Below are 27,963 nucleotides of genomic sequence, written 5' to 3'. Positions count from 1 at the left end.
AAGTTTGTTTACTGGACAATCAACAAGAAGAAGAGGGGTGCCGCCGGTTTCTGCTCGACATTTCGATAGTACAGCCTCAGAGGGGTGTTCACTTAATTCCTGGTAATGGTACAACTTAAAATACATCAATGTATTTTTTAGGGGTAACTAATGAATGGACAAAGCTTATTATAATGGTAACTTTGACTGCCACAATACATATATACATACTAATTTATATTAATTTCAGCGGCAACACAGCTGCTGGGGGATGGGCGGGGGAAAGGGGCGGCCTTCTTTGCTCCTTGCAATTCCCCGTTTCCGTGAGCACTGATTATTTGCTTATACAGAAAATAGAGCCACGAATGTGGGCCCAGTATAGCTGAAGTTATTAAAAAACACCAATGGGCACGCGCACGAGTCAAAAGTTCACACTATGAAAACTGATGAAATAAAGACAAAAAACACATTGGTTGTTTTTCCCGATAAAATCTACAATTCAGTTTTTAATAAATTATTTCATGGAAATCTGTACAAGAATTAACCACCATGCTGATAATATAATTTAATACATTTCATCTTTAACTACATAAGTGTTCATATAATTTCTGGGGAAAAGAAATAATAGTTTAACAACATGAATGTAATTTATCTTTTAAAATAAAAGATTGAATCAAGAAATTTCAAAGTAAAAGGTACACCCCTTCAGTGTTTTGTCAAATAATTTAGTCAGATGGAAGCATAAAAGAGACATTGAGAAAAACAATCAAAGAAAGGTTAGTTCAACAAAGTTACAACTCCACCATGAGTAGATATAATAATATGCTGGTGATAAGAAATCCTTTTACTGGCATTGGGTGTTTTCCTGGGTCTTTAAAAACAACAACTTTGTAATAATATAAACTACTAAACCACTGAGTCAAATTAAGTTAGGTTAAGTAGTGTCTGAAAAATCCCCCCTCCCCTTCTTACACCTCTGCCATTTTCTTGAAAACATACATCGCCTCATTTGATTAAATTGTCAGTTTTTTTTTTTGTATCATTTAGAAAACTCGACAATCACAATAATTATACTCCTAAACCCCCCCCAAAAAAAAAAAAATAAAAAAAAAACACACACAAAAAAACCCCAAAAACAATTATCAGTATGAGGTTGCTCTTTTTGTAAACAATTATAAACAGAGGTAACATGGTGTGTACTTCCCCTTTAAGAAATATTTAATTGCTTACTTGTACATGTACATTTATACCCCAATGCTGAGAGGGGCTACAGTTAAAAATAACCAATCAAACTCCTACCAACACTTGCAGCATTTATCTATTACTTTCAAAGCCTGCCAAAAACATATTCTATCTCATTATTTTCAACTATTTCGGCTAACTTCACTCACAAACCAAACTCTCTTAAGTTGTACAAATGTCATTTTGAAAATGATAAAAATATTTCTTATGTCTAACCTTTGGTACCAATTTATCTTTTAACATCATTATAAAGTATAAACCAAATCACACTTTTTGGTTGCTCACACACATTCCTTCTGCAACACGTCAACAATTTGTTCTTTTCATTTATTCCATTCGAGTGAGCTTTTGTGGTTTGTGTAGTGAAATCACACAGCTGATGTTTTGTCTGACGTACATTTCAAACTTTGTCTCCATGGTCAAAAGTTTAAGAGCGTAGGACTTGTAATCACGAGGTTGTAGGTTCGAATCCAACAAGCTATCTGCTGATTTTACGAGAGAAAGAAATTGACTGTTTATCTCCCCTTGTGGGAGATTGCAGAGTCCCCTTAACAGGAAGATCATCTTAACAAACAACAAACAAAATAATAAACAATATTCAAACGCACAACTGGTAAACAGTTGGCGCATCATCAATTACCCTAAAAAGTGTTTGTTAATGTTGTCTGGTTGATTGTAGTTTTTCAGAGTGGAGTATTGAAATTCTTCTTTGATGATTAAACAACAAAAACTGCCATATATACATTATGTTTTCAACTGACTCCAGGGCCCAATTTCATAGTGTTGCTTAACAGTAAGCAAATTTTCGTGCTTACTGTAGCAGAAAAATGTGCTAAGGTGCAAGCATATGTCACGGGTTAGCAGAAAAATTGGATGGCCATATTACACGATTACGAATGATTTGCATTGTGTCGTCATTTATTTTCGCGTCGTAAGCACCGGAAGGTTAGCATGCATTTTCGTGTGCTTACGGTTAGCAGCGCTATAAAAAAAAAAATCGCACAGTAAGCACATAATCGCCCGCTAAGCAGCGTTATGAAATTGGGCCCAGTACATAAATGACAATTGTGTCTCAATGATTCACAAATTGTTGCAATCCCCCTGAGAAATAGAGTTAGTATTGTCCAACTGACAAGTTTAACACAATTAAAAAAACTAAAATATATGCGGTTCCAAAATTTATGTACCTTCCCTTTTGAAGTGATATAATATAATAAAAAACCAATTACTTCAAGCATGATTCTGTAAACGGCTGCCTGAAAAAAAACTTTCCTTAATGGCTCAAATTTTCTTAGTACAGACTTGGGACTTTATTCACTTTCAAGTCTTATAAAACATTAAAGTTAGGCACCCATACATAATAACTCACTTTTGGCAATAACATTCTATTGCAAAAATTTCTTCAGGTAAAAACAAACACATCACTATCCCCCAACCCCAAGCTGGATTCTATTTTTTAAATGAATAAAACATAACAATAAAACAACACAAGATTCTGACACTTTTCAGAAATGAAATTTTCCAGCAAATTATAATTTTAAGGATTTCACCATTATGGCACACAACAAGTGGATTATTTTCATGACTGCCATGGTTCATTAAACAAAAGATGAAGACAACTGTTTGCAAATAATACAGATGCCGACCCAATAAGCACTTTCAGAAGGTACAATTCAATGGCAAATGACACTGACAGCTGACTCTGCTGCAGCTCACAAAGTGACAGTTGGCGACAGTTGGTGACAAAATTATATTTCATACCACATCAGACGTTAAACAGCATTTATCATGACGGCAATTTATGACAGAAGACGACCTGTGATAGCTTATCGTAATTCAAGGGCAGAATGAAATTACATGCAGCAGCCAACGACATTAGATGGGTTGCTTTTATTAGCACATGCAGGCCAGGCTGCTTCAGGGGGGCAACGGAAGCAATTACCTCCATTGCCCCCTGGTCATTGCCTTGGTGCCCCTTGAAACATTCTAATACAAATTTACAATTTCCTCATAGAGGTGCCCTTTACAAAAGAGAAAACGCCCTGGTGCCCTGTCCATTTCAAGACTGAAGCATCAGGCCTGCACTTAGATGACAATTTAATGACACAGAACGACTGCACATCTAGTGGTCCAGTATCCGCAGGTTGCCAGACACAATTTTGTTTTCTAATATGGCGCCTGGAGGTATGTCTATCCTATCACCGTGATTAGCGATGATGATAACCGTTCCCTGCACAAAGGAAAGACAAAAACAGAAAATAGTATAAAGTTGCGCTCAACCCAAAGGGCAAGGGCCCAGTTTCATAAAGCTGTTTTATAAAGCAGAAAATATTGCGTGACAAATTTCTTTACTTAGCAAAAATTGAGTCGGGCACCAGCCACAACAATGCAAACTTAATGAAATTTTGGCTGGTGACCTGATTCTGCCAAGCAATACTATTCTGTGCTTAGCAGGTTTTTGTGCTTACAGGCTTTATGAAATTGGGCCCTGAAGGCAGACCTGTCCTCCATGGTGGAAACCAAATAACTTGCAGCATTAAGAAGCATGATTTATAAGACATCAAATGTCAACCTACAACACTCAAATATTGTATTTTGGTAGTTACAATTGCTGGAGATGGATTCTTGAATATTTCAACACTCCATCGACTACTGAGCTAAACAAAAGGGTTAATTTTCAACAATCTACCAACTTTAGGGGGGGTTGCAACAGGTATATTTTAAGTTGATTTATCAGTCAACTTTGAGACGGCATAATGGTCAATGCAGTATGGCACACATCCTTTAAGAATGATTTTGATAGACGTTCATGAAAATAACAAGTCGTACACACCTTAAGGGTAATTCCCTTGCCGAATGTGACGTCACCAGATACAGTCAGGTGATCCAGTTCTAGAATATCAGGGATGCCGTCAAATCGCCTCAAGAAATTACGCACCTGCAAACAAGATTAGTTTCTATTTTAACAATCAAAGAATTCAGGAAAAAACAATTCTGTACAGGATCCAAAACTGCTATCCAAATATCAACAACCCACCGCTCGGACACAATTGGTTATTACTCATTTTATCATAATTATTAGCATAAAACCTTACTTGGTAACGAGTAAAAAGGTTTATCGCAATTCATAACCGCAATGCTTTGTGGGAAGGAATATGGGGCGGTTTCTATGCAGTTTCTAAGACTCGCGCACGCCACGCCTATACCTTTGTGTGGGTTCAACAGCGCCCTCTCTTGATATTTTGCTATTCGCGATAAACCCTATTGGGAGCTGTTGATAGTATACAACATTGTGAGAAACGGCTCCCTCTGAAGTAACAATTTTCGAGAAAGAAGTAATTTTCCACGAATTTGATTTAGAGACCTCAGAATTAGAATTTGAGGTCTCGTAATCAAGCATCTGAAAGCACACAAGTTTGTGTGACAAGGGTGTTTTTTTCTTTTATTATTATCTCGCAACTTCGACGACCAATTGAGCTCAAATTTTCACAGGTTTGTTATTTTATGCATATGTTGAGATACGCCAAGTCAGAAGACTGGGCTTTGACAATTACCAATAGTGTCCAGTGTCTTTAAGATGAGCTGTCAATATCAAACTAGCGGTTTGTTGAGACATTGCGATTAAAAATTAATTCTTTTGATTCTTTACCTTGTCAAAGTGCGTTCCTAGCTTGATGATGGGTGTGCTAACAAACTGCCGCATGGGGCTCATGATTAGACTGCCTGCTTTCAGAGAGTACAGGTTTGACATGACCAGTAGAAGATCTGACGACCTCTTGACGGGAAGGAAACGTCTCCTTGGCACGTTGATGCCTGATAAAAAAAGGAATAACATTCAAAATGTAAATGAGCTGCCTCAAGCTACCGGGCTATCTCAGTGGTATGTTGGTAAGACACTGCACTAGAGTTGCAAAGGTAGTGGGTTTAGAACCCCACCCGTTAATAAAGTACAGAGTATACAGTGCTAACACACATCGGTGTGTATGGGTACAACCAAAATTATGATCACAATGTCATTCTTTAACCTTTCTACTCTTGGTTTGGGTTTGAACAAAGACAATTTAACTGGAGCAGGACTTGAACCAACGACCTCCGGATTAACATTAAAACAGGGCCATCACCAGCATAGGGCTAGATAGCTCAGTTGGTAGATCACCAGCACTTTAATCTAGAGGTCTTTGGTTCAAATCCTGCTCTTAGTCAGTTCCCCCAAGTGGTTTGTTATTAATTTTTTGTGTTTTACACAGACTTCAAAAGTCAACTTACCCAGGGCCCCATCAAAGAACTTCATAGCTGCACCGACAGCCGTCTCCAGTTGTATAACATTCAAACCACTATCAAGAGTCTGTATACAAAGAGAGTAATATTGGATTAGATAAGTGGATAAGCTCGTTGTTTACCACTTGATGCTGGATGGTGTCTTATTACACACAGAAGGGGTTACTTGCTGTTTCTTGTGGTGGCAACTTAAACATAAAAAAAAACCTGCTTTAAAAATGGTTCTCTTTGTTCAAGTGCCTTGAGTCCCTTGTAGGTAGACACGTGAGCTATATAAGATTCCAGGGGGTTCACTTTAGTCCTAGCTAGTTTTTTATTGTTTTCCTTTCGTGCCGAGTATGTTCAATGTTTGGATCTTGTTTATAACAAGTCGTCATACTCACTCTATGCGCACTCAGAACAGTTACGTCTTTTTTTTTACGGTTTGTGTCTTTAACGTCTAGTATACCGTGAGTTATATATAGGGCAGTTAGACTTTAGGTCTTCCCTATAAAAATATATGAAAAAAAATTAAAAACTAAAAGCTAGTGCTAAAGTAGGATGAGTAACTAGATTAGATAACTCTTTAGTCTCTGTGAAATCCACCCCTGTATTACTAGTAGAATGTACAATCTATGCATGCTTACCTTGTTGTTGACAATGACTTCCATGTTCAGTAACCTCTCTTCTACCAGTCTCTTGATCGACGACAATTTAATCCACAGGTTATTCGTGTTAAAGATCCTACAATGACACAACATACAATGTATGAATGAATAATATACTACAATAATACGGGAGCTGATAGTACAGAAAAGTATCACGTTTCAAATCTGATTTAGACCTTTGACAACATAGAGTCATTGGAAATGTTTTGTTATAACATCATCTTACGAGTACACATACTTACTTGAATTTGGAAACAGACTTGAACTCGTCGACCTGCAAGGAAAAGAATAATACATCATTAGTTGCACCTCCTTGATCTTTTTAATGAACAGTGAAAACTGTAAATAATGCCCAATCGCTCATAGTTTATTTAAGGGGGGGATTCAAATGTTAATGAAAATCACCCAGGTTTAATACCACCAAGTGGATAAGAACTTTGGATTCAAGCTCAGGTGTTTCATATCAACAGAGTGTGGGTTTGAGTCCCAGTCTTGACACTTGTGCCCTAAAGCAAGACACTTGACCATTATAGACCTTTATCATACTGCCTCCACCTTGGTCATGTTCCTCTTATCGAACATATAATGAATGCTAAAAATCATTTTGAAAATAGGAACCAGACTATTTTGTTCTTCCAGCGTCGGTTTGGTAACACTGATATCAATGAGAGAAATTCAAGATGGCTGCACCGTGATAAAGGTCTATTGGCATTGCTCTACTCAGTCCAACAGACTCAAGCCAAGCCCCCTGTTGACTCAAGACAAACTAGCTCCCTTTATACTACTCTATTCCAAGGGGGGCAACCCTGGGGAAAATTGGCCGGCCCTTTCACACTTGGCTCGCTTTACCCCTGGTATACCCCGGCAAATGGGCATACCCCGGAGAATAGCCACCCCTGCTCTGGAGAAGAGGTAAGCGGTGAACCCCCGAGGTATTCTTGAAACGTGCAACCAGAACCCTGTGGATTAGAGACCCAGGTGGGGACAGTGTGAAAGTGCACTGGGGTAATCGTTGGGTTAAAGAACTCTGGGGCCTCCCAGGGGATTAGAGATTCAGTGTGAAAAGGACTACCAACTGTTGAGTTCCAATGCATTTGGGGTGTTAAGGGTCAGCCCCGTTGTAAGCTTGATCAGTCTGGTACAGTTCTACCCAGTAACAATATCTTAAATTAAGTCAAAAAAATAGATGATTATGTTATGTAGAACATTCATGATGGCTGTTAAAATACTCAGTCCAACAAAATCAAAGAAATCCTGCCGTTGAACCAGGAACGATTATGGTAGAGCTTACATGTTCTTTTGGCACCTGAGCAATCTCCAGTAACCTTAGCTTGTTCTCATACTGAATTAAAGTACCACCCTGTCATGGCAAAAGAAAAGGGAAAGACAACACGATGTTAGAAAATCTTTATTTAATTGCAAATCAGATATTCAACTTGTAGTTACCCCAAAAGAGGAAACTGACCAAGAAAACAATATTTGTACACAAAATAATTAATGGCCTGTGGACTGTAGCAGAGTCTTTCTCCGAGCATTTTAGCGTTTTAGGAAGACTCTGCTAAGGTTGAAACATTAGCCCATTAACTACTTTTTTGCATTTATGCCATAAAGTCTTATTGGTTGGTAAACAGTTCGCAAAACATAACTAGGTTTTTCTCAAAAATATTTGTAGTGGGTTTTTTTTTTTTTGGGGGGGGGGATTAATGTCACAAAAACAAAACAAAGATTGTAATGAAAACTAAATTTTAGCTGGGAATCTAATATTGTTACATTCTTCAGACTCCACTTGTAAATACAAATTTTAACATGTTAAATCAGAATGCGTTTTGTTGTTGTCTGCTTTGAGTTTTAAGAGTGTTTGAACAACTACCGTCCCTGCACCCACTTCACCAAAGTACAACAACTTATTTATAAACCAATAAAATACTTCAGCCTTGAAAAATTGTTTGACAAATGTCATCCAAGTTAAATACACCCTAATTTGTAGGTCAGAGAGATAAGAGATAATTGGAGTTAGGATAAGGCAGTGTTTATTATTTACTCCCAGATACCAATAATGTCTACTATATATGACATGACGTTAAAGCCATGTAAATAAACCAACCCAATTCTAGACACTGGACTCTGAGAAATGACATAAAATCATACGATGCAAATAGCAAAGTTCAAAGTTTCTATAAAGCTCAGAATAACAACTAAAAAGTCAAAAATGTTGATTGCTGCTTTTTTGTTGGCTGGTCGCCAAAAAATATTGTTTATAATTTTATTTTAACAAGTAAATAAAAACTTCTTTCACTATGACTTTAAAATGGTAAACGTATGGAACCACTTAACAACAAATTAGGATTCCAGAAACTGCCCTTCACTGCAACAACTGGACAAGGTTCACCAGAAGACAAACATCAACACAAATTATCTCTAGAGGTTTAAATTGATCAAACAAAGCTGGTGATTTACCAACCAAGGTCCAAGTTAAAAAGAAAGATTTTCAGGGCAGAAATTAAGAACACAAGATTCTACAGCAGATCAAATAGCAATGATTTGGTTTTGCCCAACACCTAGTTGTATTAAAGCCCTTATACACTTTCAGTACAGAAAATAAAAAAAAAGTTCACAGATTTACAAATAATTTACAGGGTTTACAGAAGGTAAGATCGAAAGACTTCTCCTGAAATATTAGTCCATGAAATGCTTCACTTTTTGAGAAAATATTAAAACAACATCAATTCTCGATAGCGAGAATTACAGATTTTTTTAAACATGTCATGACACAGCGAAACGTGCGGAAACAAGAGTGGGTTTTCCCCATTATTTTCTCCCGACTCCGATGAACGATTGAGCCTAAATTTTCACAGGCTTAATATTATATATATAAGTTGTAATACACGAAGTGTGGGACTTGGACAATACTGTTTACCGAAAGTGTATACTGGCTCTAAGCACTCAGTGTTTTCCCCCAGAGTGCTGTGAAAAAAAAAAAAACAGGCATTTTACTCCGGTGGGATTCAAACCCACACCCTTCCCCACTCCAGGGCAGATGCCTTACCACTAGACCACTGAGACTACCTGGTAGCTAGAGGCAGTTCCAATCCTCTAATTAAGCAGCAGGTACGGAAACTTTTTATCTGATGTTAAATTTGCAACAGGGATAACAAATTATATTTGATTTCACCATAACAGCAACGTGTGTAAAACCCTTTCCAGAGTCCTGTGAGATTTGAACCTAGACTAGTTCAAACCTTACCTTTATATCTGCTCTCGTCTTGTCTGTTACTTCCATCACAAATTCTCTATTCTTCTGCTGCATTAGCAGGTTGATAATTTCTGGTTAGCTAGTACTAAGGAAAGAACTATTGTATCAGAACTATCACTTAAATAAGTCTTTCACAATTTTAGAAGTGAAACTCCAACAGGGAAAAAACACAGGTGTCCATTTCCCCTCAAAACATTGAATTTTTTTCCAGAGGTCTTCAAATCGCCCTCCCCCTCCCAAAATAGGTTGAATTTTGGTTTTACACACACCCACTTAGATAATTTTATCATAATTTTGTATAACTTATGATAACAATAATTTCATAAGGAAGCGAACCTTTGTCTGACAAACATATTTTAACCTGCCTGCAGTAAACATTATGGAAACTTGGAAATCTTATGTTCGGCTGTCCTGTTGAGTCTGGCGCCACCGTTGTAAACCCCCAAATCCATCTGATGTTTTTCCTTACCCCAACGCCACAAATTTAGGGACTATGGCATGTAATTTTATCCAAATATATGGGTATTGGGGGTTGAGATACAATTTAGTAGATTTATTTTGGACATGGTGCAGGCTCTAAGGCCAAAACAACTGGAGAGTTCCATTTAGTTTGAAACAAAAACCATAATGAAAGGAAAAGGGGATAATCCATTGCTTGTCTTCAGCTAGGCTCATGTTTACAAAAGCCGTTACCTTCATTTGGTACACACAAGTTACACAAACAACATAATTGCTCACTGACAGGTAACATGTGTTTTGTATTGTTCAAAAGGGGATGAGATAGTTTGTAATTAAAAAATGGCAGCTGCCTTCTCGCTTTACTGAAAGATCTCAACTTGATTGTTCATTATGTTTGGCTTTTACATTAACCGACTTGTGTTGTTTCATGGCTTAACACTAGGCCTTGAAATAACCCACAGCACCAATAGCAATTGTCATGGTGCTCTCTGCTTTTACTGTGGTGCCCTCTGCAAAATTCCAATACAAAGCACTGGACAATATTGGTAATACCTCAAAATAATTGTTAGCATAAAAACTGACTTGGTACTGAGCAATGAAGAGCTGTTAATACTATAAAAAAATTGTGAGCATCGGTTTCCTCTGAAGTAACATAGTTTTTAAAAAAGAGGTAGTTTCTCACTCAGATGCCTAATAAATGCCACACATTTTTTGCAACAAGGGTGGTTTTTCTGTCATTATTCTCTTGCAAAATCGAAGACAAATTGAGCCCAAACTTTCACAGGTTTGTTATTTTATGCATTTGTTGGGATACACCAAGTGAGAAAACTGGTCTTTGACAATACCCAAACATGTCCAGGGGTGGATTTCACAAAGAGTAAGGACTAGTCTTATCTTGAGTTAGGACCAGTTACTCGTCCTAACTTAGGACTATCCATGCAATTTGTATATCTCCTAGGACTAGTCCTAAGTTAGGACTAGTCCTAACTCTTTGTGAAATCGACCCCAGTGCCTTTAAAATATTGACAAAATAGGGAGACTGCCAACATAGGGTTGGATAGCTTAGTTGGTAGAGCGTTGACACATGAATCCGGATAACAGTGGTTCATGTCCCGCTTTAGTAAATTCTTCAACACAAAATGAGATTTTTAGAAAAAGGATACTCAGATCAACTGTAGCACCCAGGTTATCAATGTTGGAGATGAACATGAACTCTTTGCCTTGCCTGACAAAGGCATCTAGCAGCCCAGAGTTATAGAACGACTGGTACACATCACCGTGGCCTGGAGGGTACCAACTGTGGAAGAACAATACACAAATAAGTGAGGTTTGAAAACTTTGCATGGTGGAAGTGTAATCTAGAGTGATTTGCAAAGACACCAATGTTAAAACACCCTCTATTAGTTGTGGTGTGCTCATTTTTTTGACCTCTTCGAAACCAAGGATAAAACAAGAAAATTACTCCGTAGGGGATTTCGAAAGACCGAGGTGCTCCACAAGAAAATATGTGTACAAAGTTTATGTGAAACCGTTCGGTGCAGGGACAAAGGAAAGAACAAAATAACAATCCATAAGGATACATTTTTGAGAATGTGTGGACGATCAGATGATACTTCATAAGGTTTGTAAAGGATGATAATTTCAATAAAGTGCATCAATTTGGTTGGGTCCCAGCCTCTGTTCTATGATGGCTCTCAATGCACGGTCTGTGCTCATAGCTGGGGTACACAGCATTGAGCGGGGTGAAATGGGGGAGGGTATGTTTATTACCCAAACATTTTTGCTGAGATTGTAGATAAGTTTGCGGTACACAATGAACACTTTTTGAAAACAAAAAACCAAAGTTGAACCTTGAAAATACAAATAAATATGTCTTATCTCTTGTCATTGCAGCATTACTTATTTGATATATTCATAACCCATGACCCAGCGTGGCTTTTTATGAGCAAACATATCATAAAATTCCAAACACAATACAGACACGATTCCCATGGGCGGTACATGTTTACTTATGTTTAGTGCTGGTAGGACTGGGATTTGTTCATGTACTTACTGCTCCATATTGGGTCCAGTCATGTCACAGCTCTTGGCAGTCGGTAGCAGTGTTTCTTTATTAATGCGAGGAAATCTGCAAAAAACAAGTTACGTTCAAATTTAATCAAGTAAGACCATTTGTTCGGTCTCGAGCAAAGTCTTTCTTAAATAAAGGGAAGGAGTACATTAGGTAATCACTTTAAAAATGAATGGCAATAAAAAAACCTTTGGTCAGAAGCCTACAGCAGCTTTCGATAGTATTAAAGCGTTTTGAGAAACATTTCACTTTGAAAAAATATGGTAATAGAAAAAAGAATAAGTTTTTATGGCAACAATGTGGACACAGCTAGCGATACCTCAAAAACACAACCACCTTGTTTGGGGGCCGCATCCTTTTCTTTAACTATTTTTTATTATCAATTTTTTTAGAATTTTTTTTTTTTATAACCATGTGTAACCTTCTGTTTCATTCCTACCAGCAAATATTTTTACTAGTGTAATTCAATCCCGTTAACCCGGGTCCTCATGCAACAAACAGATAAAGGCCCTCATCCTCCTCTTCTTGAAAAAATCCGACCGATCAACTGGTATTTTGTTTCATATGGCCTTAGTTAGGGAAAGGCATTTCGATTTCAGTTTTGTGAATTGGGCTGGGGCATTTTCTATTCCAGTCTTTTGAGTTGAAGGGGTGGGGCATGGTGACCAAGAGAGGAATGTCTAAACATAGAGAGAAAGTTGACAAATATTTGTTCCTGAGATAAACTATAGGTATGTATGTTTACAGTTCTGTTGTAATTCCTTTCACAGGTGTACACGAATGCATTCTGTAATCCTTAAAGATGATGGTGTTTGTTTGTTTGTTTGTTTGTTTGTTTGTTTGTTTGTTTGTATGATCGTCCAATCAAGGGAACTCGAAAAACCCCCACAAGGGGATATAACACCAAGTTGCCATCAGCCAATCTCTCTTATACAAACATAAAATTAACATCTTTGATTATGAGTTGCACAAATCAGTATAAACTAGACGACAATACTTATTCTAGCCATTGTAAAATCAGCAGTTAGCTTGGTAGGATTCGAACCCATAACCCTTGGAGCACGATTGGTGCAAGAATGAAACTCACCTCTGCTGCATGAATGTATGGATGTTAACTTGACATGAAGTATATCGTCTGAGCACGGTCTTAGTGTCTTCGTCTGTATTGAAGGAGTTCATCAGTACTAGGGGAACGTCGCTGCCGTATGTTTTATTCAAATGCTGCATAGATTTACAACAACAGAGAATTAATCAATTTTACAAACCCTTGTCACATGTAAGTTGGCTTTAGGATTAATTTAGTTTTGCGTTGGTCACTTTACATTTTGGCAAATTATATATGTAGCATGTTTTTCTTTGCATTTCATTTTTTTAAAGATTTGTCTCTCTTCTTTTTCCCTTTCAATAGAAAGTTGGGGTGGGAAGAGCAGATGTTAAAATTTAATGTTAGTTGGGGCTTTTCCATTTCAGTTTTTTGAGTTGAGGAGGGGCATGTTCTATTTAAGTTTTGTGAATTGAGGTGGGGCATTTGCTAAAGAAGTTATGTGAATTAGGGTTGGGCATTTGCTAAAGAAGTTATGTGAATTAGGGTGGGGCATTTGCTAAAGAAGTTATGTGAATTAGGGTGGGGCATTTGCTAAAGAAGTTATGTGAATTAGGGTTGGGCATTTGCTAAAGAAGTTATGTGAATTAGGGTGGGGCATTTGCTAAAGAAGTTATGTGAATTAGGGTTGGGCATTTGCTAAAGAAGTTATGTGAATTAGGGTTGGGCATTTGCTAAAGAAGTTATGTGAACTGGGGTGGGTCATTTGCTAAAGTAATTATGTGAATTAGGGTGGGGCATTTGCTAAAGAAGTTATGTGAATTAGGGTGGGGCATTTGCTAAAGAAGTTATGTGAATTAGAGTGGGGCATTTGCTAAAGAAGTTATGTGAATTAGGGTGTGGCATTTGCTAAAGAAATTATGTGAATTAGGGTGGGTCATTTGCTAAAGAAGTTATGTGAATTAGGGTGGGTCATTTGCTAAAGAAATTTGTGAATTAGGGTGGGGCATTTGCTAAATAAGTTATGTGAATTAGGGTGGGGCATTTTCTAAAGAAGTTATGTGAATTGAGGTGAGACATTTGCTAAAGAAGTTATGTGAGTTGAGGTGGGGCATTTGCTAAAGAAGTTATGTGAATTGAGGTGAGGCATTTGCTAAAGAAGTTATGTGAATTGAGGTTGGGCATTTGCTAAAGAAGTTATGTGAATTAGGGTGGGGCATTCTTTTCTTCAGTTTTAAAGCTTTGGGAGGTATTTATAACTCAGTTGTGATCTGAGGTGGGGTTTTCTTCTATTTCCCCTTTGTAGATTGAGGTGAGATTTTTTTTCTATGCGGTTTTGTGAATTGAGGTTGGCTTTTCCTATGTCAGTTGTTTTAGGCCAAATAAAAAAAAAATACCAGTTGATCGTCCCCGCCCGCATCCTTGTTTGGGGGCCGCATCCTTTTCTTTAACTATTTTTTATTATCGATTTTTTGAGAATTTTTTTTTTTTAACCATGTGTAACCTTCTGTTTCATTCCTACCAGCAAATAATTTTACTAGTGTAATTCAATCCTGTTAACCCGGATCCTCATGCAACAAATAGATAAAGGCCCTCATCCTCCTCTTCTTGAAAAAATCCGACCGATCAACTGGTATTTTGTTTCATATGGCCTTAGTTAGGGAAAGGCATTTCGATTTCAGTTTTGTGAATTGGGCTGGGTCATTTTCTATTCCAGTCTTTTGAGTTGAAGGGGTGGGCCATGGTGACCAAGAGAGGAATGTCTAAACATAGAGAGAAAGTTGACAAATATTTGTTCCTGAGATAAACTATAGGTATGTATGTTTACAGTTCTGTTGTAATTCCTTTCACAGGTGTACACGAATGCATTCTGTAATCCTTAAAGATGATGGTGCTTTTGTACCAATGTCTGCAGTAATCTCAGTGTTCATTGAGCTTTATTCCTTGAGTCCATGCTAAGTATTTGTCCAATTGTATGACTGACTGCAATAATCACCGAAAGCAAACAGCTGCACCCAAGCAGGTTGTGTACTCTTGACATATATATATATATATTAGGTTTAAGATCCTCGGCCATAAATATTCATATTCACATACCGTCATGGAGGAAGGAGAAAAATTACCCAAGGTAAGGACTAGCAAACCTACATGATGTGCATCTTCAAAAATCTTCAAAATGTTTGAACCCAAGTCTGCACTGAGTTTTTGGAATAGAAAGAAGGTCTCGGAAACAAACACTTTTTTTTTACTTCTTAGGTGTTCGGGCAACAGCCCGAACAACTCATTGTTTTTGTTCGTTTTTTTTAGGTGTTCGGGCAACAGCCCGAACAACTCATTGATTTTGTTCGTTTTTTTTTTTTTTTTTTGGGGGGGGGGTTTTTTCTTATTCTTCTCGCTGTCGATTGTCCGCAAGAAAAAGCATAGATGCGAAGCTTGCATTAAGTTGAAACTTTGCACACAGGTAGACAATAACCAGTAGATGATGCAAAAGTTCTTACGTCACGATGACGTCATCAGTTGCAGGATACACTAATTCAAAGTTTATTATTTCAAAAAATCATAACTTTTGATCTACATGACGGATTTTTACAATCAATACATCATCAGAAAGGGCATTAAAAACTCCGTAAACGCCTCACAGACATGACCACATTTTGATTTTGTCTTCCGGCTCAAAAGAGAGGTTGAAAAATTCGAAATTCACGTCTGAAAAACAACGTAAATCCCCCGTTGGTATGTGCATAAACATTACACTTAGGCATACACACAACGTGTAGTGTATTAGCTGTGCGGGAGAGTCACGCTCCAGTGATCATCCATAGAGCGCGAAAAAGCTTCATGTAGAATAGTCTTCGTTCAAGGCGTTTAACTTTTTGACCTTGTCTTCTGGTTCAAATCGAATTTATTGTATATTATCTACGACCGTACTGCGTTGATATGACCGGTTCCCGTCCGATCACTGAAGTTAAGCAAAATCGGGCTTGGTCAGTACTTTGATGGGAGACCAATTGGCGACCAAATTTTGTATTATTTATTTTTTTATTTTATTTTTTCTTCTCCTATTAGCTTCGTTTTTAGTCTGTTTTCAAGTCGTTTTCAACAAACATTTCTCCTCCGGTTAGTTAGTCTCTTCTCCAGTTGTCATTATGCATAAGTTCCTATGCTTATGCCCTCAACCACAAAAGCTATTTTGACAATCTACATCAAATGAAAGGGCTTTACGTACGTAGTCTGTTTTCAAGGCGTTTTCAACAAACATTTCCTTTCCGGTTAGTTAGTCTCTTCTCCAGTTCTCCACAAAAGCTATTTTGACAATCTACATCATATGAAAGGACTTTACGTACGTATGTAGTGCCTTTAGAATGCTTTGAATGCTTTGAAAAAGGCGTTAACTAATGGCTTTTAGGCTGAAATGTACACATTAATGCTTGTGTATAGTCGCGTTCAAGGCGTTTTCATAAATACATTTCCCTCTTTTAATAAGTTAGTCTCTTCCACAGTCGTCAGTATTTAATAAGTTCATATTTCCTCAACCACAAAAGCTATTTTGTCAATCTTTACATCATACGAAAGAGCTTTACGTACTTCATAAAAATGGAGATGTTGGTGACCTTCTCTTGACCTTTTGACTTGTCTTAAGCAAGGCTATGAAATGAACAATTTGCTAGGTGCGCCCAGTAAGCACAAAATCGACCGTTAAGCAGCTCTATGAAGTTGGGCCCTGCTCTAGCAGCGGTAAGAGATCTGCTCCAGCAGTGCAAACCTTGTAGGATCAAATCCCACCAATTTTATAAAACACATTGTGTTAGGATTAAAGGGTTTAAGTTTTGATTTAAAAAAAATAGATATGTACACCGAACAAGTGTTTGTAAATATACAACCACTACATGGAAAGTTTTTCTTTATACATCTTTTTCGAAAGAGCCATATACCTGGAGATACTCGTGTAGTGGTTAAGAAATGTCAGTTTTAGATGTGGTAGGCAACCATTATAGAGGGAAACCCCAAACAATCACGTAGGGTCTGAACAATCAATCCACACGATTCAAGCCTTCGTCCCTAGATTTTAACTGGGGTGCACTAAAAGTTCACATGCTAAAATTTTCACCTAGTTTGTATTTGTTAATTATTCGTGTTTGGAGCATTATCAAGGGTTCCAACAGCCGGTGTGGGCGTTTTTTATTGTCATTTATGAGCTAGCAACTATTAGTGCAACTTTTGACATTACAAATAATATTAGCTCCCCGTTTAACTGTTTACATCTGTTTTCATAAATACACAAGTCATCAATAAAAACTTAATATTTGTTTTAATGACTTGTATATTTATGAAAACAGATGTAAACAGTTAAGTGGGGAGCTAATAGTTGCTAGCTCATAAATGACAATAAAAAAACGTCCACACCGGCTGTTGGAACCTTAACAATGCTCCAAACATGAGTAATTTATAAATACAAACTAAGGTGAACATTTTAATAATATTATCTGCGCAATTACATCAATCTGAAAAGTACAAATCAGTACTTGCAGTAAGTGGAATAATTATGCCAAACAGCAGTGCAAGATGAAATTCGAATTAACTCTAGTTTGTAGAACGGAGACCTAATTATAATTTTCATTAATTTTTTTTAGCATGAATACATTAAATGTCAGGTCAGGCGTTTAGTAAAAACAAATTCTTACGATATTGGCCAAGAGCTAAGCTATTTCTTTATTCCTTACGTTTCCTGACATTTTGTTCAAAGATCATTTCGACAAGCGTAATTACACCGACCGAATTCAAAAGTTAAGGAGTCTCGAAACGGCCTGAATTGTGCACCACTGCATGAAAACGGCTTTGATCTGTACCCATCATTTTTCATCTTTTGGCATCGGCTCGGAAATGTGCCCAACGTTTCCCATACTTTTTGGAAGCGTCTGGGATAAGCACGGACCGTACCACTTCTCAATGCTTACTTTATTGTACAAGGCCTGGAAAATTGCTAGAATCATATGAAAGGGCCTCACGTATTCCACAAAAATGGGTATGTTGGTGAACTTCTCTTGACTTTTTGACCTTTTTAAACTGGAAGAGCCTGTAAAATGCTTTGAAAAGGCAGTATTTAAAGGCTTTTAGGTTGAAATGTACACTTTTTGATGCTTTTTTTTATAAAATTATTACACATCGAGAAAACTGTTTGGTTTTGATTTCTTTGTAATTTGACGAGCTATTAACAATACTTGTTTCATTTATTCAAACACTGACCCAACAATAGCCGAACACCTAGTGTTTGTTTCTACAAACACTATATCTATTTAATTTTTTTTTTTTCTTCTCCTATAAATAGCTTCGTTTTTAGTCTATTTTCAAGGCGTTTTCAACTAACATTTATTTTCCGGTTAGTTAGTCTCTTCTTCAGTCGTCATTATGCATAAGGCTCCAACCACAAAAGCTATTTTGACAATCTACATCATATGAAAGGGCTTTACGTACGTAGTCTGTTTTCAAGGCGTTTTCAACAAACATTTCCTTTCCGGTTAGTTAGTCTCTTCTCCAGTCGTCATTATTCATCAGTTCACATTTCCTCGACCATAAAAGCTATTTTGACAATCTATACATCATATGAAAGGGCCTCACGTACTTCACAAAAATGGGTATGTTGGTGACCTTATCTTGACCTTTTGACCTTTTTACACCGGAAGTGCACGTAAAATGCTTTGAAAGGGCATTTAAAGGCTTTTAGGTTGAAATGTACACTTTTTGATGCTTTACCATAAAATTATTACACATCAAGAAAACTGTTTGGTTTTGATTTCTTTGCAATTTGACGAGCTATCAACAACACTTTCTTTCATTGATTCAAACAGTGACCCAACAATAGCCGAACACCTAGTGTTTGTTTCTACAAACACTATATCTAGTTAATTATGAACTATGAAAATATACAACATTAATGTCCAGAAACTTTACAATAGACAATCTGCCGAGATAGTGGCCAAATATTTGTGATGTCAAAAGTAATATCGCAAATATTTGCAAAGATAATTTTGATGAATGGAGTCCCTTCAGGTTCAAACATTAAGATTTTGTAGACTTGGTAGACTTTACCACACCCAACACTCTACACAGAGCTCCTTGACAAATACAAATTTCAATGTTTGTTTGTTTAGATGATCTTCCCATCAAGGGAACTTGGTTAACTCCCACAAGGGGATTTTAAATGCTAAGTTGACAACAGCCAATCTCTCTCAATACAAACATTGTTTAACGTCTATTATTATGAATTGCAACAATCAAAAATTTGTGATTCAGTTAACTAGATGACAATACTTATTTCTAGTCATTGTGAAATCAGCTGACAAGCTTAGCGGATTCAAACCCACAAGTCTGGCCGCTGGACCACGGTGATTGTATGCACTCTTGTTAATAATTATGATCAAGTCTGGCCGCTGGACCACGGTGATTGTATGCACTCTTGTTAATAATTATGATCAAGTCTGGCCGCTGGACCACGGTGATTGTATGCACTCTTGTTAATAATTATGATCAAGTCTGGCCGCTGGACCACGGTGATTGTATGCACTCTTGTTAATAATTATGATCATCTCATCCATACAGTACCTCAATTTGCTGCACAGCAAGATCCAGAAAGGTGACATCGTTGCGGACACTGATGACGCTCTTTGGCCCGGTGCAGCCCATACTGGTACCCAGACCCCCATTCAGCTTAACCACTACAAGTTTATCTAGTAGTTCCCTGGTAGCCTCCTGACTATACTCGTCCAGTGAAGAGTATGGGATAACCTGTGATCATCAATTGATTAACGAAATGCCCGCATTACTTTAATAAAACTACAGGAAATTCAACTGCATAATTCTAAAACTGAGCTTTGGCCAAACGCTCCTGGCAACTTCTCACAATTTACAAAAAACTTACATTAACCGTAGATTAACTTCATACAATGTTATACTCACAGCATCCTTGGATAATGGTTGTATATCCTCCCAGCGAACGGATGGCCCAGTCTCCTCAAGAAAACGCCAGAACAGATCTTTAAATCCTGAGAACTCCTTCGCAAAGGCCTGAAGGCAAAAGACATATTGTTACACAAAAAACCTGAACTACTTCCATAGAGTTATTTACTACATGGCTCCATACAGCTTTTTACTACATGCAACCTCCATATGGCTGTTTACTAGCTCCATAGCTTTTTACTACTTCCGTAGAGTTATTCAGTAGCTCCATAGAGCCATACCAGCTCCAAAGAGCTACTCGGTAGCTGAATTGAACTAATACTACCTCCTTGGACTCATTTACTATATGCTCCAAAGAGCTTATTACTAGCTCCATACAGCTTTTTACCAGCTCAATGTAGGGCACATTTTCTAGCTCCAAAGCTATTAACTACACGTAGCCTTTTACCAGCTACATACAGCTATTTATTAGCTGTAGAGCTATGTACTACCTCCTTAGACTTATTTACAAGCTCCATAGAGCTATTTACTAGCTCCAGTCCAAAGAGCTTTTTACCAGCTCCGTGTAGCCATTTTCTAGCTCCAAAGCTATTAACTACATGTAGCCTTTTACCAGCTACATACAGCTATTTAGTAACTGTAGAGCTATGTACTACCTCCTTAGACTTATTTACAAGCTCCATAGAGCTATTTACTAGCTCCAGTCCAAAGAGCTTTTTACCAGCTCCGTGTAGCCATTTTCTAGCTCCAAAGCTATTAACTACACGTAGCCTTTTACCAGCTACATACAGCTATTTAGTAACTGTAGAGCTATGTACTACCTCCTTAGACTTATTTACAAGCTCCATAGAGCTATTTACTAGCTCCAGTCCAAAGAGCTTTTTACCAGCTCCGTGTAGCCATTTTCTAGCTCCAAAGCTACACGTAACTCCATTAAGCCTTTTACCAGCTACATACAGCTATTTAGTAGCTGTAGAGCTATGTACTACCTCCTAAGACTTATTTACAAGCTCCATAGAGCTATTTACTAGCTCCAGTCCAAAGAGCTTTTTACCAGCTCCGTGTAGCCATTTTCTAGCTCCAAAGCTACACGTAACTCCATATAGCCTTTTACCAGCTACATACAGCTATTTAGTAGCTGTAGAGCTATGTACTAACCAGCTCCAAAGGGCTATTAACTTCATGTAGCTCCATATAGCTTTTTACCAGCCACAGAGCTATTTAGTAGCTGTATAGTATACACATAGTGAATGTTTATGAGTGCAATGGTGCGAATATGTTCATGAGTTGAAAGATGGAATGGAACATTCCGGCTTTCAACTCGCTCCATACACCTAGCTCCATACACCTATTTACAAGCTCCATAAAGACATTTTCCAGCTCCATAGAGCTATTTGCGTATTTGTGTGTTTGTTTGTTTGTTTGTTTGTTTGTTTAGAAGATCTTTCCATCAAGGGGATACAAACACCAAGCTGGCATTAGCCCATCTCGAAATCTTGTACAAACATTGGTTTATATGTATTGTATTGTATGCACAAACCAATATAAATGTACTGGTATTCCTTGGACTTTGTGGCTTCTAAACTGTTGTTTCTATATATATTGCTTTTTACAATAATGTTGTTTTGTTTCATGTTAAGCGCCTTGAGGCCTGGCATAAGGCATTACACAAATACCCTTTTATTATTATTATTATTGACTTGCGGGTACGTATACACGTTTCAATATCCCCATTATTTGTTTAGGTAAAGCTATAAAATAGCTTGACATTTTTTTATAGTTAGGGAGTTGAAATGAGGCTTCTTTGTTTCAGGAGAGATCACCTTACTTCGGCCACTTCAAGGTGAGGGCTACACTGAACTTTCGTACCCTGTTTCAGGCCCAGGAGTAGGTGGAAACGTGCCGCACGTTTCCGTTTCCACCTACTCCTGGGCCTGAAACAGGGTACACCTTCACAGTCCGTAAGGATGTAGGCATGGGTATGTATCCAATATAGGAGCCTGGTTGGTGGACAGAATGCACTACCTTCCCAACTTTTTATGAAGCAATTATGGTTATTTTAAGTGCCTTGCTAAAAGTCACAAGTGTTATGGCCGGGACTCAAAACCCACACTTCTGCTGATGACAACACCAGAGCTTGGGTCTGGTGACCTGGACCGCTCAGCCACAACACACTAAAAGAATAAAAAAATATTGCACTGACCTCTTTCTGAGATGCTGGGGCGATCTCGACAAGTTTGTCCACCTCTTGCCAGACGGCTCGCTGGGCATCTTTCCTGCCCTGTGTGTGGAAGGCGATCTGGCTGTTGCTTCGTCTCATACCGCCCTGTAAATAAAAATAAACAACAATGGAATTTATTGAGAGAACTGAATATTGTTGGAGTTTGGAACACAGTTTTTGTGTATTGCCGAGGTCTCTTAGGCAAAATTTGGAAGTAAAATGTTGACATTTGCTGTAAATTGTAGAAGGGAAAATAAAATGTCCACAGTCCTCCTTCTCCGTCATCGACTGACTGACAGACCAGGGCCCAATTTCACAGAGCTGCTTAAAAATCCCTGTTTAGCAATAATAAGCAGGATACCAGTCACAAATTTTACATGTGACATGGTATTTTGATTGGTAATCATTTTCTCGTACAAGCATAATGTTATTTTGCTTAGCTTATTTTTTTGCTTTTTAAAGCAACTCTCAAACACAAAAAGTAACTAAACACAAAACAATTTTGATTTCCAGAATAGGATAACCAGTCAAAAAGCAATTTTCTCTGCTTAAAAGCAGCTCTGTGAAAGGGCCTCGGGGTCCAATTTTACTAAGAGCTAAGATTCATCTTAACTGTGCATCAATCTTAATTGTTGAGAAAAGTGTCACAATACAACAAGGACTGTTCATGGGGTGGATCTAGCATGGAGAAACACACTTGTTGATTGGTTTTCAAAAGCATTTTAATACTTTGTCTAGAGACAGGATAACAGATGGATTAAATATACTTAAGTCTATAGGCATTGACAGAAGTGTCTTTATTGCTCATCCAGTAAATTTAGCAGCTGAGACTGCAGCAGCCGGCGACTGCAGGAAATCCAATTGTCTTCACAGACTGCAGGATGGTCACGTACAGAAACTTTGGCAAAGTTTTATATTAAAAACCTACACATGTTATGAGTACAAAATCCAGTACATATTTTAAATGAGCAATTAAAACAGCTGTGCAATACTTAAATGATCAGTTCACAGAATAAAAAGAAGTCCAAAGAATAAAAAGCAGGGGTGTGCCTAGCTGTCTACAGATGAGTATTAGGCTTCATTCTGGGGAAAGCACCTGCAAATTACATGGCTGTAAGTTACCGAAGAAGTGATAGTGGCAAATAAATTTTAAAAGAAAAAGATGGGTTTTCAAAGGCCATTTTCCACACTTTGACACTACATTCTACATTCTCTGGAAGATTGGAACAGGTTTGAATTCATAACTGCTGAAGCTTCAGGTCCTGGAGTTTCATCTTTGAAAGGGCAACTTGGCCATTTTCATTTTGCAAAGGGCACTTCCATTAGAAAATCACCAAGGCGAAGACCAGTGGCAACGGAGGCCATGGCAGGGTCGTGGCCGTGCGATAAAGGCCTGAGCCAAAGGGGAGGGCTTTTATCAAATCCCTGCATCAATAAATTCACACTTGATAAAAACAGTCTTTTTTTTAAGTCAATCATGGAATTTACCAAGAATTTATTCTACAGTGGAAAAATATATAATTACCTGTATATAAATTCAACCCCTGCAAAAACTCAAGGACAATCCATTACGTAAGTTTTTACTGTTTATGGCACTATTTTTATAAAGATTCCTTTCATTCTAGTCAATACTTTTACCCATCTTAAAAAAGGGTCTGTATGTGTTTGGTAATGACTCTGAAAATGAATGGCAATCAAAACTTACATGGTAAGAAGTCCAGCAGCTTTGGATTATGCATTTTGAGAGACATTTAACTTCGAAGAGCTGCGCACGATTATTGAAAAGTTCAGACCCCCAAAATTTGAATTTATAAGAGATTGTGTATTCCTTCAGGGATCATTTCTTCCTGGGAGGAAATTCGGTCAGGATTTTTCACCGATATCTCAAAAACGCCACAACCCTTTTGAAACGAAAATTTCATAGGTTAGTTTCGTTGTATTCTACATTTATATTACAGGATTGAAACATTTGACATCCAAAAAAACAAAAATTTATACAGAACCTTTAAAGGCAGTGGACACTATTGGTAATTACTCAAAATATTTATTAGCATAAAACCTTACTTGGCAACAAGTAATGGGGAGAGGTTGATAGTATAAAACATTGTGAGAAACGGCTCCCTCTGCAGTAAAGTAGTAGTCGAGAAAGAAGTAATTTTCCATGAGTTTGATTTCGAGACCTCAGAAATAGATGAGGTCTCGAAATCAACTTGCATCTGAAAGCACACACCTTCGTGTGACAAGATTGTTTTTTTCTTTCATTATTATCTTGGACGACCAATTGAGCTCAAATTTTCACAAATTTGTTATTTTGTGCATATATGTTGAGTTACACCAAGTGAGAAGACTGGTCTTTGATAATTACCAATTGTGTCCAGTGTCTTTAAGCTACACAATACTCCCTGGTTTGATCTGAGCAGTAAACAGGAAGAGTATTTCCCAGGTGGGGCACACTGCACTGCCCCCCATGAATACCTGAGTTTGACTATGGAGATTTCAAGGGGTTTTTTGCACTGAGAAGAGAGACATTGAGAGAGACTGCACTACAAGCTGAGGATTTCACTGTGGTTACACCCCTAAAATAAACACAGCTTGATCATGAGTGGGCCTCAGGGGCATTGTCAAGTGAAATTTAGGGGGGGGGGGGAGGGGAGAATTCATGCCATGCCTCTGATTTTCTTGCATATAATATTTCACACAGTAAAACAACAAAGTAAAACAACAAAAGCATGCTGCTAAAAAAATCAATTGCAAATAATCCTTGACCAAATCACTAATTTTCAAGAACTGTCGGGAAAACTTACAGGACAAGAAGTTTGGGGGCTTTTGGGGTTTTATCAGGGTTTAAAATTGCGATATAACAGTTTTGATTTTCAGAATTTTCTGAAAAGAAAACCATTGGGGAAAGTATCATTGAAGCACAACACTCAGCCAGAAAAGAAAATGAGGTGGTCATGTTGAATGAAAAAAAAGAAAAAAGACGTTATATTGTCAATGTTTTTTGAAAATTTTTCAATTGAACATTGTGGCAGTAAACATACATGCATTGTAAGCACTAGTGTTGCAAATACAACATCTTCTTTCAAAACTGTCCTCAAAACCCACCTCTTTGCAGTTAAACAATGACCTCATCTCTCTACAAACTTTTTCTGTTCCTTTCTTTTGAACTGTTTATTTTGTATCTTGAGCGAGCGCCATGAGCGCCTTTTGTGGCGGATACCGGCGCTATATAAGACTCCATTATTATTATTGGTGTTTTGTGATGCCATTTCCAATGCTTGGACAACATTTCCAGTAATAGTGATTTTTGTGATTTTCAAATCATATCTTTTCAGAATTTTTTCAGACGGAAAAATGTCTCCTGAGGATTGGTACTGGTTCTGGTAAGAACTTTAAGAACTTTATAATCAGTGAGCTTTTCAGATTGAAATTGAGCTGGCTCCTATTTCCTGCCATGTTCTGCTCCAGAGTCGGTTGGACCCGTTGATGCTAGTTTTTTGTAACTTTTGGGATGTTATTTGGTACTCAGAAAAAAATGAATCCTAACTGCCTTTTACAATTAGTTCAAATCAAAACCAGCAAAACAAACAGATAACAAATCTGGCATTGTATTCAAATGGAATTACAAAGACAAATGTGATTTTTCCTTCAATTCCATCAATGGAAAAACAAGTAATGCCACTTCAGGAGAGACAACTAGGCACATCCATTCAAAAGAAAATAGAAATGCGTGAAAAGGCCTGTGAAAATCTCAAAAAGTCAACTGCAAAAATTAAACAGTACTTTACATTTGTATCGCCATTGGTGGAAGCATTTTCCTCTTCTTGTTCCTGCTTGCAGCAGCCATTGTCGAAGTGAAACACCGGCATTTTTACCCACCCTGGTTGATTACAACCAATCTGTCTGCCACTTCTTGCAATAAATAAAGATTGATTCACAAACGTCTGAATGTCATTCCCCCTAATCACGTGTTTGCCAGTAACTTTTTACGAACAGTGACATACATCTTTTTAAAAATAGTGCTGGCACCATCATCAAGACCGTACTTCCCGTCTCTGTTTTTGAAAATTATTTCATAAAACGTCTAGAGACTCACCTTTTTCCATGTTAATATCATGCTTTCTAGAGCATTATGATCTTTACGGAATGGCCCCTCATAAATTTTAATTGTTATGTTATGTTTATAGTAGAAGGCTTGTATTACACAGGACCATAGACAAGGTCATTTTCATGGCCAAGACCGGGGCAACAGTCCGTGAAGTATATTGGAAATTGTTCTGCTGCCACCTATCATTCTAAAGTCTCACATTGCTTGAATTGGAATCAGACTGGTCAACCAAGGTTCACCAATAGTTCATTCAACTCTACATTACTCTACTTTTTTAGGGGTAGTTCCTCTTCAGAAATTCACAATAGTTCAATTTCTTTCCCCCATGATTCAATCATGGAGATGTACACATACACTGAAAGATGTGGTTTATGCACAGGTTTTAGTTACAGTTTTGTTCACATCAATAATCCGAGTGAAGCAAACATTGAAACAAGAGACAAATTATGAATTTAGTACTGGTTCAATGTTACTTAAATACATCATGCAGGGTAATTACAATATTTAACCATGCTCTAGAATTGCAAGGGTCGTGGGTTTGAATCCCACCCAAGTAATATCCCTGTGACATTTTTGCATGGGACTCGGGAAAGTACTGAGTTGACGGCGCAAGTGAGTTGACGGCGAGTTGACGGCAAGTAGTAGGACCCTACTGAGTATACAGTGCTAACACACATCGGTGTATGAGTCAAAAACCAGATTTAACCAACCCTCCTACCAGCACAACCACACAACAACTCAAATAAATCACCACTTAAGTTTTGAATGATGAAACAAGTACAAACCATTACATGCCTATGAAATTACATCATTTTCTCAGTGATGATATGCTGTGAACACATACAATCCTGTTTTAACTGAAAAGAAATGAAAGCATTTGCCAATGGTGGTGTACATTAACTCAGTACTTACCAGGTAGGGATGAGTATCTGATCCATTCATCACAGGCATTTTGTATTCAGCAGAGTTTTAATACTGTTCACTTCACAAACAATGCATAAATGCAACGTGTATGAATCAATAAGAATCATTCAATTGTTTCACATCTAGAGACAAAAGCTCCTCAGTTTCAACACAATGCAGTGTAGCTTAGGTTGACAGCTTGTTGTATAGCGAGGCGAGTGTCAGAGCAGGCAAAACACACACGTACTACACGTGGACACATCAGCACCGACAGCGCCACATCATCACACAAGTGTCTCTCCTCACTCTCAAAAGTGTTCATTGAACAGCAAGCATGCAGTGGGAGGAAGTTGGCAGTGGATTATTATTAAGCCCAAATGAGCACGGTAAGAAGAGATCATGCACTAGTCTCTCCACTGAACATGCTGCCTGTACTGTGTACTGTAGTATCACTCTGCATAATCCCAATACATACCGTCATAACAATTACAAGGCAGTAATCACACCTGTTTCCAGGGTAAGTAAATGTGTACACAAGAACTCTAAAGTACAGTGAGTGTACATTGCCCTGGTGTAAAGTCAATTTTGGCTTTTGGGAGTAACTTTTATCATGATTTTATAGCCCAATGGGACTAGTAATACTAGTGTCTCCGCAATCAAAGTGCTGCGTTATCTTCTACATTACAAGTTACAATCCATGCAGAAGAAGCAAGCTTACAAGTAGCCAAAAGCTACCTCTGAATCTACTGGTATTCATCTTAATTCATGAACAATAAAAAAGACGATCGAAAAACAATCGCAAATTC

At 37.7% G+C, this 27,963-nt stretch overlaps 1 protein-coding gene across 2 annotated transcripts; it reads right to left on the bottom strand.

Annotated features, from left to right (window-relative positions):
- Positions 1-887: 887 nt before the first annotated feature.
- Positions 888-27,387, bottom strand: LOC117290106 (UTP--glucose-1-phosphate uridylyltransferase-like). 2 transcript variants are annotated; one of them, XM_033771372.1, is made up of 15 exons: positions 27,167-27,387; positions 22,129-22,251; positions 19,926-20,033; positions 19,572-19,754; positions 13,017-13,150; positions 11,912-11,986; positions 11,022-11,155; positions 9,391-9,470; positions 7,438-7,506; positions 6,389-6,420; positions 6,126-6,222; positions 5,488-5,566; positions 4,871-5,034; positions 4,055-4,159; positions 888-3,451 (listed from the first exon to the last, which is right to left on the bottom strand). In XM_033771372.1, the coding sequence occupies exons 1-15, from the start codon at positions 27,203-27,205 to the stop codon at positions 3,344-3,346; spliced, it is 1,530 nt and encodes a 509-aa protein (XP_033627263.1). In that variant the 5' UTR covers positions 27,206-27,387; the 3' UTR covers positions 888-3,343. The 2 variants fall into 2 exon arrangements, with proteins under 2 accessions (XP_033627263.1, XP_033627254.1); XM_033771363.1 differs by lacking the exon at positions 27,167-27,387 and adding an exon at positions 25,935-26,060.
- Between the last annotated feature and the right edge of the window lie 576 nt (positions 27,388-27,963).

Source organism: Asterias rubens, chromosome 1, assembly GCF_902459465.1.
Source record: "Asterias rubens chromosome 1, eAstRub1.3, whole genome shotgun sequence".
NCBI lineage: Eukaryota > Metazoa > Echinodermata > Asteroidea > Forcipulatida > Asteriidae > Asterias > Asterias rubens.
Note: the sequence above shows the minus strand (reverse complement) of the source record. Positions and strands in the feature narration are given on the sequence as shown.

Coding starts and splice junctions, on each gene's coding strand:
- LOC117290106 (XM_033771363.1), bottom strand. CDS start 26,015: ATGCCGGTGTTTCACTTCGACAATGGCTGCTGCAAGCAGGAACAAGAA. Junction 9,471..11,021: donor GGGTGCTACAGTTGATCTGA/GTATCCTTTTTC, acceptor CTAGCTAACCAG/AAATTATCAACCTGCTAATG. Junction 5,567..6,125: donor AAGTCATTGTCAACAACAAG/GTAAGCATGCAT, acceptor CTTTGTATACAG/ACTCTTGATAGTGGTTTGAA.